The sequence below is a fragment of the Mixophyes fleayi genome, chromosome 2, assembly GCF_038048845.1.
Source record: "Mixophyes fleayi isolate aMixFle1 chromosome 2, aMixFle1.hap1, whole genome shotgun sequence".
NCBI lineage: Eukaryota > Metazoa > Chordata > Amphibia > Anura > Limnodynastidae > Mixophyes > Mixophyes fleayi.
The window spans coordinates 335,621,595-335,636,721 of NC_134403.1; the positions used below are offsets into that span (position 1 = coordinate 335,621,595).

General features: G+C 36.6%; 1 protein-coding gene across 1 annotated transcript; it reads left to right on the forward strand.

Moving 5' to 3' along the window:
- The first annotated feature begins 9,539 nt into the window (after positions 1–9,539).
- Positions 9,540–14,358, forward strand: ASB17 (ankyrin repeat and SOCS box containing 17). The gene is given in 5 exon segments (XM_075197832.1): positions 9,540–9,743; positions 10,000–10,122; positions 12,401–12,716; positions 13,159–13,418; positions 14,152–14,358. Coding segments are annotated over 5 exon segments (1,110 nt in total).
- Positions 14,359–15,127: the final 769 nt, after the last annotated feature.

Consider the following 15,127-nt stretch of genomic DNA (forward strand, 5'->3'; position numbering starts at 1 on the left):
CGCACGCCTCTACACATGTGTGTTCATGAGGTAAAATTACCTCACGAAAATGAGTTTGAGCCCTACCAAATTTCAGCCCTTTTTGAATTTTTTTTCCCACACACACTAAGAATTTAGTAGGTCAGTGTATAACTCTGCCCAGCAGGTGGCGCTGCAACTTGGTTTTTTTTTTTCACACACACACACAGACGCCACTAAGCATTTGCATATTAGATATTTCTTTTCAACTGACATAAGTCATAAGAGATCCTTGTGAGCAACAGGGGTGGATCTAGATTTATCCTTGGGGGGAGAACTGCCATTGTGATTGGTGGGTCCCACCCCCTCCTTCACTGCTAGCAGGGGCTGGCTACCTGCGGCTGCATATTATGTACATGTGCCTTGCAGCTGAGAGTCAGGCAGAGGATGCTGCCCGGCCGCTCCGATTATGTTTAAAATACAATCGGAGTGGCCGTGCAGGATTCTCTTCCTGCCTCTCAGCTACAAGGCACTTGTACATAATGCACATAATATTCAGCCACAGACAGTCCACCTCTGCTAGGGGGTATGCCATGTCCCTGATTTTACCCCCTCTGGACCCACCACTGATGGGAAAGCTGACTGCTGTTGATTCAAGTTGCACATGACACATCCCCAGCTTCAGCTTCTCCTAAAAATGCTACTGCCAGAAAAAAAAATTACCTGTTCTAAGAGTCACAACGGTGAAGAGTCAACACAGTGCACCAATGTGAAAGATTTTGATGATGTTTGGCCAGGTTTAAAATAAATGCCCAAATAAACTGACACCTCTACCACATTTCAACCTGATAAACTTTGTCTTAGTAGAACGTTGGAGGATTACTTTAATGATAAGGTACAAATTAGCATCTCAGACAGTCCCTTTGAATGTTGGGAGAAAAAAAATGCAGAGCCACTTGTACAACATAGCTACGGTGTACTTAAGCTGTCCAACCTCCAGTGTGTACTCAGAAAGAGTGTTTAGCACAGCCAAAATCATTGTGAACGATCGTCATAGGAGGCTACTGCCAAGGAGTGTTGCAGAACTGGTGTTCATCAAAATGAATTACAAATATATGAAGAATACCGTTGCTGCCACCAACTACAAAAAATAATCTGTAATTCTGGATTCCAGAGGGGATGAACAAACATTGTGTGATAGCAATAGGAAATGGGTTCAACCCCCCTATGCACACAGTGAGGAAAATTAAATTCCCTGCATTGTTCTTTACGGCAATTGATACACATTATTACCGTTAGTACAGTAACTTCAACGCTGATTTTTGCTCGCAGTTCCCTGAGCCTAGAGCAGAAATCCGTGTTAAAATTACCGTACTAACTCTTACTAACGGTAATGATGTGCACTCCACATTATTCCAAAAAACAACACGGGGAATTGAATCCCCCCTATGTGAATAAAGATTTTTGATAGATGGAGGGTAGCAAAATCAGAAAACATAGATATGTTATAGTATACAGTCACTTAATCGGTATTAATGCAACTTTACTTATCAAATATAGTAATAAAAACAATATTTGTGTGCACCGAAAATCTTTATAAGTGTAGAAATTAGCAATAAAGTAAATTGATAATGGTCCGGATACAATCCTTTTAGTGTTCGTATAACTTAATATGTCCTCCTGTATCGGTTACATGTGAATTGCTTTCAAGATCTAATAAAGTTTCAAAGTCTGGATTTCGGACTTTATGAGATCTCGAAAGGTTGCCTTACTGGTTCTCCGTTTTTTTTTTATTTCCATAGTTTCTACTTGTCCTTGGTCAAAGGGACAATTAAGGTCATTTCTAAATTACCCCCAAAAATATTTGAACAACATTTTTGTTGTCATTAGCTTGTCATAATGACTGGAAACAGTATAAAAAGTGTAAGTTACTGTTAAGCTAAAGGATATGTGCTACCTACGGAACACACACAGGCGGAAATTCAGTTCTCAGCGGTAATTTTTTTAACACCGTGGTAAGTGATTTTACCGTGGTTGTTATTCATTCTGGACCACATTAACTTTACCCCTTAGTCATATCTATTTTGGACGCACCATTTTGTGAGCGAAAACGGTACCATCGCAGACAAGTAGATGATCCATTGAAAGTATAGGGAGGGAGGGAGAAGTGTTAAAAGCTATTCAATTGTTTTTTAACGTGGCACGGTAAACTGTCAAATCGCCAGTTTTATCTCGCACCCTTCATGGTTGTGCAAAAAATAACAAAACTATTGAAATCATGTAATAATGTAACAAAAAGAAAAATGATGTTTCTCAGTAATGCATAACATGAAAAAGGTGTTTTTATTTTTACAAATTTTTTTAAAATAAAATTAATAAACACAATAATTACTAATTAATATATGTATGTATGTATGTATGTATGTATGTATGTATGTACTAATATGTATGTACTAATGTGTTTTGTCATGGTATAGATAATTGTATAGTAAAAAAGTAGTAAAAAAAAAACTATAGTAAAAAAAGTACGCTATGTAGATATTATAAAATAGAAGGTTGTGTAATGTAATGTATGCCAAGGCATTTTTTTTATTATAGATGAGCGTGTTAAACCCTCCCCTTCACTCCCCTAAAAATTTGCAAGCACCAATGATTAACACGCGGGGTAGCATTATCTGTTTTTAAATTGAATAGCACAATTTTTTACGCTGCGGTACCTAAAAACGGTCACACCCGTGAGTCAAAACCCATGTAGATCATTTTCATTTTTTAACGCTGCAAAAAAAAAAAATCCTGCAGTCAACTGAATTCCCCCCATAGAGTCCAAACACAGGGCTTTACTACATTCATAGGAGTCATTGATCCTTATGTTATACATAAGGGTTTGCACCAGAACACTATGAGAAATATGGTCCATAAACCAAAATAGTCCATGTACTATTTTCCCATACAATGTTGTGAATACCCACATGTATAGAGCATAAGGGTCAATGACCCCTGCACATATAGCAAAACCCTCCATTCAAAATCTATGGAATTAGATGAAGGGGTGGAGAGGGAACACTTCTGTGAAGGGGGACATTTCTAAGGACATTCCTTTCTGTCCCAAGGGACATACTGCTATCTTCCTGGTAGTCTTCAGGACTTGTCCTACAAGCTTAATTGGATGCACTTTGTACCTTGATGTTGGTACACAGCAATGAGCAATGTAATAAAAAAAACTTCATACACATAAAAGTGCCACATGTAACAGTCATGATGTTCCTTCACACTTATGATTAATTGAAGCCATATATTAAGTAAAAGTGAGCAGTATTTTAGAAGAAGACATATAATTAAAGTATATAATTAATGAAAGGGGTGGTTATAAAGTGGTAGGATGTTGATGTAACATTTACACTTTTGCACAATCCGTTGCTTCAGATTTTTTAACCTGTTTGCTCACCTAGCCGGTAACGGCATCTCCCGAGATGGAAGGGTAGGTGTGCACCTTCATGCAAGCTACAGTAGATGGACTATCTAGGCATTCCGCGGTGCACAGCGTGTAAGCTCTGTCAATGACCTCCATAGTGTTTTGCATTACTGTTACATGAAAATCTGATAAATACATTGTGGAATTTGATGCTGTGGTTGAAGATCACATGGGTGACAGGTACTGTCAAAAATTTTGCTGAACTGCCCAAAGAGTTTGTTGTAGCTGTATAATGTAATCCAGGCGACGGGTCCACCCATTGCCACTTTAAAACTGGGAATCTCACTCTGGCCATTAGAACTGATGTCACTTCGTGCTGGAGAGATTTCTCTCAGTCGCATTTTACATGGACGGCAATTAGGTGTGAGGGAAATATTGGATGTCTGTTATATGATAAGTCTATATTTACTGATTGTCGGCCTTATACTAATCGCTATTTTTACGTTACTCTAAGCTTTGTCGCCATCCCTGCAGCCGCAAAAACATACCCCACTCATTACAAGGGCACGTCCAGTACTTCCGATACTGGCTGGCAGTAAGAGGAGTCTTTATGCTTCAGCAGCCAGTCCTGCATGCGTCTGACCTGGCTTTACCGTTACACACATGCGCAGAGGTCAGGGCTTCCAGTTCTATTTTCAACAAAAATAAATAAATAAATAAGGAAAATGATTAAAAATGTTTAAAAAAATAGAAAAAAATAAATAATGATGCTGTTATACAGCATTGAAAAAATGCTTTATTTAAATACATCAATAAAGCATCTTTTCATGTAATATCAGCAGCTATTGCTATCCTGAGACCCGTTTTAGATGTGCTTCCCGATTGTTGAGAATATCAGTTTTTCGGCCATTCATAAATAGGTCCCTAATTGTCACTGTCCTCACCTGATGTTACTATGACAACTCATGCAAAACTATTACTTCAAACTAGCAGAACTTTATCAAACAATAAAGAACGGGGAAGGGAAGAGGTGGGCTAGCGCAGCCGGAGTACAGTATGGGCGTTACACCCTCCTTGCGACTATGTAGATGTGGAAGCAGGCATAGATACCTCTTAGCAGGCATTTCTGGTGCAGCTGCGATACCCCCCTGGTGCAAGATACGTTCATATCACCTATGATTGATAAATAGACCCCAGAGAGAGAAAAATAATTTTCTGACATACAATGACAGAACCAAGCAATAAGACAGAGACAGAGTAAAGTGTCAGTGAGGAATGATAGAAGGGAGCAGTGGGAACCCCATAGGTGACAGGAGAGCTCAGAAAGACATAGAGCTGACAGAACAAGTGATTGTGGACCAACCGAACAAGATGTCACCAATAGGTCCTGTGATAAATCTCTAATTAAGGAAAATAAGTAGCTCCTTCCACAGGTGAGGTTTAGTGATATCAGACTAGTCAGTGACTGTAGTAGTGCATAAGATAGGAATAGTTAGTTATAGTATTATGCACACAAAGCAATGCTAAGTTGAGGTAAAAGTCAGTTCAAAAAGAATTATAATTAATAGTATCTAAGATTAATATTAAATATACACAGCAATGCTAATTTTTGTGTATTTTATACTTGAAATATTTTTTCTGTGGTTGCTCCTGGGTGTTGCCCAATTTAAATAAAAATGTAACATTGATTTCTATTTTCTTATAGTTGATAATGTAATTTCCTATAAGTAAACTAAACAAATTGTAAGATAATTCCATATAAATAAAGTTTATTTTTATAACAAATGTTATAAAAATAATTTTATAAATTTTATAATTTTATAATAATTTTTTAATTTCATAGCGTGTACTTTTGTACAACATGTACTTGTATAACTTGTATAATGTGTATTTGTATAACGTGTATAACGTGTACTGGTATAACATGTATAACATGTACTTGTATAACATGTATGATGTGTACTGGTATAACTTGTATGACGTGTACTGGTATAACTTGTATAACATGTACTTGTATAACGTGTACTGGTATAACTTGTATAACATGTACTTGTATAACTTGTATAACATGTACTTGTATAACTTGTATAACGTGTACTGGTATAACTTGTATAACATGTACTTGTATAACTTGTATGATGTGTACTGGTATAACTTGTATGACGTGTACTGGTATAACTTGTATGATGTGTACTGGTATAACTTGTATGACGTGTACTGGTATAACTTGTATAACATGTACTTGTATAACTTGTATAACATGTACTTGTATAACTTGTATAACGTGTACTGGTATAACTTGTATAACATGTACTTGTATAACTTGTATAACGTGTACTGGTATAACTTGTATAACATGTACTTGTATAACTTGTATAAAATGTACTTGTATAACATGTACTTGTATAACTTGTATAAAATGTACTTGTATAACATGTACTTGTATAACTTGTATAAAATGTACTGGTATAACTTGTATAACATGTACTTGTATAACTTGTATAACGTGTACTGGTATAACTTGTATAACATGTACTTGTATAACGTGTACTGGTATAACTTGTATAACATGTACTTGTATAACTTGTATAACGTGTACTGGTATAACTTGTATAACATGTACTTGTATAACTTGTATAAAATGTACTTATATAACATGTACTTGTATAAAATGTACTGGTATAACTTGTATAACATGTACTTGTATAACTTGTATAACATGTACTTGTATAACTTGTATAACGTGTACTGGTATAACTTGTATAACATGTACTTGTATAACTTGTATAAAATGTACTTGTATAACGTGTACTGGTATAACTTGTATAACATGTACTTGTATAACTTGTATAACATGTACTTGTATAACTTGTATAACGTGTACTGGTATAACTTGTATAACATGTACTTGTATAACTTGTATGATGTGTACTGGTATAACTTGTATGACGTGTACTGGTATAACTTGTATGATGTGTACTGGTATAACTTGTATGACGTGTACTGGTATAACTTGTATAACATGTACTTGTATAACTTGTATAACATGTACTTGTATAACTTGTATAACGTGTACTGGTATAACTTGTATAACATGTACTTGTATAACTTGTATAACGTGTACTGGTATAACTTGTATAACATGTACTTGTATAACTTGTATAAAATGTACTTGTATAACATGTACTTGTATAACTTGTATAAAATGTACTTGTATAACATGTACTTGTATAACTTGTATAAAATGTACTGGTATAACATGTACTTGTATAACTTGTATAACGTGTACTGGTATAACTTGTATAACATGTACTTGTATAACGTGTACTGGTATAACTTGTATAACATGTACTTGTATAACTTGTATAACGTGTACTGGTATAACTTGTATAACATGTACTTGTATAACTTGTATAAAATGTACTTGTATAACATGTACTTGTATAAAATGTACTGGTATAACTTGTATAACATGTACTTGTATAACTTGTATAAAATGTACTTGTATAACTTGCATAACATGTACTGTTATAACTTTTATAACATGTACTTAATAAAAAGAGAGGTAAAAAGGGTGGTGATAAGACAAACAAAAAAATTAAAAGAACAGATAAAAAGAGAAAAATGAAGATAGAGAAAAAATGAAGTATAGAAGAATATAAAGGAGAACATACATACCAACAACAAGTGGAAGTCTTCAGCTTGAGTTCCAAAGTACTGACTGACTACTTCACAAAGAGGCTTTAAACTTTCACCTACCTCTAATTTTGACAATTTGGACATTTTTATCGACACGCATAAGTTTATATGAAAACTCTTTTTGAAAAAATATTTTTTATTGATGGAACAAAATAAAACAGTTGATATAAATATATCCTCAATAGAAGGAATAATAAATACTGGTGATAAAGATAAATCTATTTTTAGAAAAAAAATCAGTTTTATCCTGTCCATGTAAAAGGTCCGTACATAGATAACGTTTAACAAACTTGTCTTGAACAATTTTAAAAAATAACTAAGACTAAGAAAAAAAGGATTGTATCTAACACATTGTCAAAGGAAAAGAAAGCTGTGAAAGATTTACTGCAAGACAACAGTATAGTTATCAAGCCTGCCGATAAGGGGGCGGCTTGGTTATTATGAACTATGGAGATTATATAATAGAAATAAAAAGGCAATTAAGTGACACTAATACTTATTTGGAATTAAAAAAACTGATCTGACTTTTCACATTAAACAGAAATTTGATAGTATCATTAAGAAGTTTACAATTAACACTTTGAGGATGAAGTCTCATTCATTAATATTGAGATCTACTACAACACCTGGTAGGCAGGAGAGAGAAACAAGAGTCCAATCAACAACACCTGACAACATTTTTACAGGGTTTGCTTACGCGCATGGATACCCTCCAGAGTACTTTGGTGGCTTCTCTGCAATCTACTGCTTCCATTGAACCTACCTGCTGTGGCTACTTCTCATTTGCGCATACCCAATACACCAAAGTTTGATGGGGACCCTAAATTATGCAGGGTATTTTCAAACCAATGTGCAATTAAATTTGAGTTGCTCCCAGGCAATTTCCCTTCTGAAATATCTAAAGTTGTATAAATTATCTCTCTCTCCTCCCCGGGTAGGCTCTCGTCTGGCCCTCCCCCTTTGGGAAAGGAATGACTCCCCTGCTTCATAATTGTACCAACTTCCTGGCTACTTTCAAGAAAATTTTCAATGAACTGGCAGGGTCTCCAGTGCCGCTGCAGGAATTCGACGGTTACGTCAAGGCCACGTACTATTAGAGCAGTACGCAGTCCAATTTCGTACAATGGCTTCTAAGCTCCACTTGAACAAAGAAGCCTTTATAGCCACTTTTTGGCAAGACAGACTCAAGGATGAGTTAGTTTCACGTCAATTACCTTCCTCTCTATTATATATTAACATACACTTGGCGCGCACCTTTTCACATATGAGAGGTTGTTGAATCCCCTTTAAATTCTATTCCAATTCACTTCTGTCACGAGGATAACGATCTTTCTCTTTCTCTTCAAATGGATTCCTGTAATCTGAAAATCACTCGTGGAGATACAAAAAATGGGGAGAAAATAGTGCAGTATGTCTCAAATCAAATGTATAAAGTCCACAAAGTTCCCAGAAAGGAATATCCTCTTCCACCTTGTGATAAAGAGATGGAATCACACCGCAAATCTTGTGACTTTACACCATATCCCCCAAAGGATGTATGCTTACAAGATGTCCACTATTATAAGGCATCTCAAGTTATCCTCCATGGGTGTCTCCTTTAACTCTTTCCACAAGGTAATTCCACAATGTATAGGGCAAAATAGAAATAAACACACTCTGGTGCATTATCAAAAGACACCGTATTTAATATAAAAACATATATCTGTAAGGCATAGCCATCAAGTAACTGTATAATATAACACCAAAAATATCCATATGTTATGGTATTGTAAAAACTCGTACCAGATTGATCCAGGATATTCACATATATAATCTCATCCACGATGTGAACCAATCTGCAATGTAAAGAGGTCCCGCTCACACCTATCCACCCAACGCGTTTCGGCTCAATTGAGAGTCTTTTTTTTTTTACCTTTTAAAATATTATCATTATATTTAAGATGCATTGCAACATCGGCACGTCAATACAATTGTTCTGAACATTTATTTAAGGCTCAGTTGGCTCTTTATGTAATTTGTTCACTTATATATTAATTAAGGTTCATATAACTCTCAATACCAACTTTTTTAAGATAATTAGCAATTTCGACCTCTATAGAGGAATAGTATAGGTTTCAATTAAGTTTACAAGCACTATCGATATATACTATTATAAGACAGCTAGGCAGCTGGGTAGTTTTTCTACCCTTTTAGCAGCATATGTGTATTTTTCCAATTAATCAATTTCATCTCTTTTTTAGTATTTTGCTACAAGGTTTTTAACAACTATTAATAAAGACTTACTATTTTAATTATATTACTGGTTTTTGTGCCAGCAGTGTGCCCCAAAAACACAATTTCTACTTTTTCTCTTTTCTGCTTGTAACGCTATAAGAAATTCTCAGATAAGAAAAGACGTTCAACTCCCAAATGGAAGCCTGGAGATCAAGTCTGGTTATCAACCCGTAACCTTTGATTACGAGTACCAAGCATGAAATTGGCACCTCGGTTTACTAGTTCCTACAAGATTAGTGAGATCATTAATCCAGTGGCTGTCAGATTACAATTACCATCATCTTTACAAATACAAAATGTTTTTCATGGTTCTCTCTTAAAACCAGTAATAACCAATCAGTTCAGCACTACAGCTAAACCGCCATCTCCAATATGGGTTCAGGATCAGCAGGAGTACGAGGTGAGCAAAAGTATGGATTCTCACATTTCCAGAGGTTCCCTACAGTTTTTAGTAGACTGGAAGGGTTACGGTCCTGAAGAACGTTCCTGGATCAAAGCCACAGGTGTTCATGCTCCTCGGCTCTTTAAGCAATTCCATAAAAAAAATCCTGATAAACCTTTTAGGGTGTCCAGTGTCCACCCTTAAGGGAGGGGGTACTGTCACAACTTACCTGTTAAATACTACTGTGTTGTTGATTTCCTCTCTGTCTGTGTAGAACTCTGCACTTCCTGGTTCTGGTGGTCACGTGGTCATGGCTGGGAGGCGGCATAGTCTTTCTGCAGAGAATATAAACTACTCTGAGACTATAGCAGTGTCAGAGCAACAAGTGTCTCAGCTTGTTTGACTCCTGGTCCTTGTTCGGTTCCTGTGCTCTTGCTCCCAGAGTTGCTATCCTGTTCATTGACCATTTGTGTACCAGACTCTTGCTCTGTCCTGACTATCCATCTGCCTCCTTACTCTGTACTTTATTGTCTGCCTGTGTACCAGACCCCAACATGTACTTGTATAACGTGTATAACATGTACTTCCATAACGTGTATAATGTGTACTTGTAGGAACTTAGAGGTCTAGTAACAGCATATACCCCCTACAGGTCCTATATGTAATATGTAGCAGTTCTCCTCAGTAATCAATTTCCTATTTTGCTATAGATTGCAATGAGGGCCTCTCATCTCTGTGTTTTATTGCTTGTTAATTCCCAGTCTTTGTTTTATTATTGTACTTGTCCCCAATTATAAAGTACTGTGGAATATATTGTCTCAATACAAAAAATAAAAGTACATTTTTTGTCAATACCCCATTCCCCAACTAGCAGAACTGTAGAGTGTCATGCAAGGAACCCGTGCAATTCGTGAGACATTGTCCCGCTAACCTGCACTGCACTCCCTGCATAAGCAATAGGGGGAGTATAGGTGCAAACATTGCTGTGTTAGAAAGAGACTCAGCCCTGTTTGAAATCTAAATCTTTTGGGGTTGACAACATAGGGAGGGAACTTGATGCAGCGCTGGGGGCAGTGGCATGCTAGGTAATGTCAAAGTCAAATAATTGGATGAAAGAAAGTATATTGATTAATATTGCTTTACCGTGCGATTGCGATCAGTACGCCACGTGTTATGACGCAATCACACCATAAATAACGCACGCATACACTTACACATTCACTTGTACATAGTTCATTTTTATAATAGTTCCAGCCCACAGTAGTTTCTGAACAGATGTTATTGAGTTTATAGTTAAATATTATAATGTTGTACGCACTTTAGTGAGATCTAAGGTTCAGGTCACAGGAAACATATCATGTTCGGTGTCATTATAATCCCCTATTTATCCTTAGTGATACGGTTTCATCAGATATAAGATCGCACCTCGTTTATGCTAGTTATGGAATATAGGGAATTAGTGATCAGAATGGTATTGTGTGTATAATGTAAATAGACCAGTTTAAACTAGCTTTCTGCTGGAAGATTAGTATGCATCTGATTGGAGAGCTGACCCCCAACCTTGGAGGGTGTCGTTTGAACAAACCTATGAACTACACTACACTGGACTGTCCTGGAGCCTGCACCTATGGAAACATGCCAAGTCATCTGTATTATATTTACTGTAACACCAAATGCATATATATTGCTCTCTGGAATCAGCTTACAGTATCTTTGACTACAGACTTCAGGATTGAATGACTGTAAGCTGGATCCAGCGGAGCGCGGCATATGTATTGGCTGTACTTATTTATTTGTTATTCTTTTGCTTTTGCTAATAAATCGCTTTGTGAGTTGGAACCACACAAATCGCATAGACAGTGATTATTGGTAAACGATAAAATAACTTTATTAGTAAAGGTAGCCCATGTGCTTACTATGGGGCCCAGCAATGAGGGGGGAAGAGGGTGGTCAATCTTGATGCTCTTAAAACTATCATACCCCTCTGGCTTATAGGATTGCAGCAGTCAGTTGGTGTTACTGTCTTCCATCTGTCAAACAGCAGCCTACAGCTATCCTGTTTCATTTTATATTGATATTTGGGCACTTGGTCTGTCACTCAGGAAACTACCTATATGTTTATAGCTACTAAAGGAAGTACTCCCCTGAGTGGGAGACCAGGTGCCATGATGCAGGAGCTCCCTGTTTGAAAACTGGGTCAGAACATGGCGTTTCTACAAACCGGAGGGTTGGAACAGGAACCTATCAGGGCCCACTAGTTATACTCCTTCAGGAGGGGTTAAGTTTTCCCAAACTATGGGGATATCGACAAGAAATTTACTTTTGCTTGTGCCTGGACATAATCGTTAAGGAAGTCCTCTTATCTTCCCTGCATTTTTTCAATGCAAATTATTTAAAATTAATAATTTTCAGAAAAATTACTGCTCTTGCAAAATTAGAAATCTCTATTGGTATTTACAATATATCTGACATTTAAAACTTAGGTGACTTCCTTTATTCACCTGCTCTACATCACTTCAGACCTTATGACATCATTGAACGTTACCTTGCAATTAGGTTAAGCATTTACTTTCATTTCACCATAATGTTATTTGCACGTATCGCTTATTTCCGGAGGATGTCATGTGACTTTCGCTGTTTCACAAAAAAAAGGTCTTTTAATTCATCTAATCGAGAGTAGTATTAGGAAACCTTTCCAATACCTCTTTCACCATCACAAGCCCAGGATTCAAAAAATCCAAGAACAGAAGCTGCGCAATATAAATCTAGAAGAGTTTGACCTTCTGCTCACAGATTTCATCAGTTTTGTGTCAAGCTCAGAATCCAGGTTTTATAAGAGGCTGACATCAGAGTTCATAGAGATATGTGTAAAAGGAATCTCTTACTGGGTTTTCACCCAGAAAGATGACCCAGCATTGGTAGAGATTCTGTTAAGGAAGACAAAGCATCATCTGCCGGACAGACACAGTCCTCTGGCATTTGCTCACGTGTGTATAAAGTCTTGTATATCTAGTTGTTGAGTGATGTTACACCTGTGGGTGGGGCATGTTTATTGGATTCATACAGACAGACCAAGTGGAGCACTAAGACCAAATTTATCCGGGGAAATGTACGAAATGTTGCGACCAAATGCGGAATATACAAAGTTTTCCTGGAACAGTTTTGAAAATTTGCTTCATCTCTAGCCCGGACTGTTTACCTGTGATGGTTCCGGGCGTATTTTCCGACAACTGTTGTTGCCTGGGCCCCTCTCCTCTATTGGGACTGCTGTCAGATGTCCAAAGTATCTTACCAATAATTGAGGGTTGTCAATAATATAAAAATTAGTTGCTTATTTGTTAATGAATATTCAATTCTAAATACATGGAATTTCTTATATCAATATTAGTTTAAGCATATGTTTACTTTTCAGAGCCTTTTCACCAATAAATAGGCCAGTCAATTCGAGCTTCCCGCCTCTGCTTCACATTTATCAGGCGAAAAAAAAATGCGGTTGTGTTTAAGCTCTTGCTGCACTACGGTATCCTGGACCTGGAGGCCAACCCGTTACATACACTGCTGAATATTCTGTTCTATCCATCACATGAGAGGTTCAGAGAAGATGACACAATAATAGACCTTTCTGAGGAAGCTAAAATCTGTCTGCAGCTGTGCACCATGGTACTCTCCTTTATACCAGTCTCAGACATGGAGGTAAGTAGAAGTTCAGAACCATACAAATCACTAATACCAGCACCTATTATAAGTGATTATAGCTTTATGTGCATGGCAATAGAATATCAGGGGTTCCTGCATTCAACGGTTTTACCACCTCATTGAATAGGAGTATAAAAACTCAACGGTACAACCAAACATTAGATTCAGATGAGCTAGACTTTAGTTCACATGGTACACAAGTTGCAGCTGTCCCCAATTTATTGGTCAGTGAAATTAAAAAAATGCTGCAATAAAGACTGCTTCACCCATATAGTGTTAACATGCAGCTTTACTTTGTACATAAGTACTATCACATAATATACAACATATAAAGACAAATTGATACACATCAATTAGTAGGGAGAAAAGTAGTGTGAAGAAGACAGTGCAAAGTGTTAGATGGAAGAATAAAGATTATTTACAGAAGTGTAAAATTTCAGGAGCCCAGCACAGTGTATATAATGACGTATAAATGCATTTTAAATTGGCAGCTCTGGAAGGGGAAGCAAAAATTAGTTTCTGCTGATGGGAGGAACTGGGTGGATGCTAAATACAAGCTAAGTATAGTTGACCTCCTGGTATTGCACCCACGTGGAAAAAAAAGATCTTGTGTTTCTGGGTGAAATATTTGAACAAGATTCAAAGGGTATAGGGAGCATTTACGGAGACTTTTCCTGTTGGGATGATAAGATATGAAATAATTTGAATTTTTTTTTTTTACTAAATTAAGAACCAGGCCTGTTACGAAGAACCTGCAATAATACCCAACTTGCAGGAATATATTCCAGCAATCCAAAACAGAAATCCGTGTGAGCTGAGCATTCTCTGCAGAATATCAATAAGGTAACAGCTGATTGCAGGGAACAATCTTCCAGAGGGAATCTCTTCCCTGCCAGTTCCTATTAGATTGAAGAATTATTTAAACTCAGATGATTAGTATATGTCAGTCTACCAAGCTTACAATAAAATCAAATGAATATTATTGATGATTTATTAGGCAGATAAACTCGATATTTGATTAAGCAAAATATGTGTTTGTTATTTATTATTTGCACATTAATAAGTGAGGATAAAACAAGGACTGTGAAATAATCCTCGGCCATCTGTGAAACTATGTCTCCTCCTCCTACCCACTATCATTAATTACATGTTTTACTAACATTTATCTAAAAAAACCTCTAACACAATGGCAGAAAGTACCTGACCTGAAGATGGCAAAATTAGAAAATGTAATAAAGACACTAACTCCGCACCAAGAAAGGTCATTGGTCCCTTATTTTACTTGAATAAACAATCATTAATATGCATGATTCTTCTGCACAAAAGGGAGGTGCACCCACACATATTTTAATTCATCTTCCATGCTTTGCATCCACCAGCATTTACGTAACACTCTAATGGTTCAACTCTACACTCCTCTTTCTGTTGAGTGTGAGTGGGTGTCGATGCTTATTGAGAATCACTTGGCCATGCATGTTGGGATCAGATGTATCTGCCACCATCACCCCAACCATTGTCACGACCACGCATCAATCTTATAGGATATTTCACTCTCACCAATGAGGCTGTAGAGAGGTACGCAATATTTATTTTTTCAGAATTGCTTAGTTTAACAATACATATATATAATTTTCATTCAATACTTAATCTGTCTTCCCCTGACAGATCTAGCAACATTGTAGCACTAGAAAAAGAAAGATGGCTCC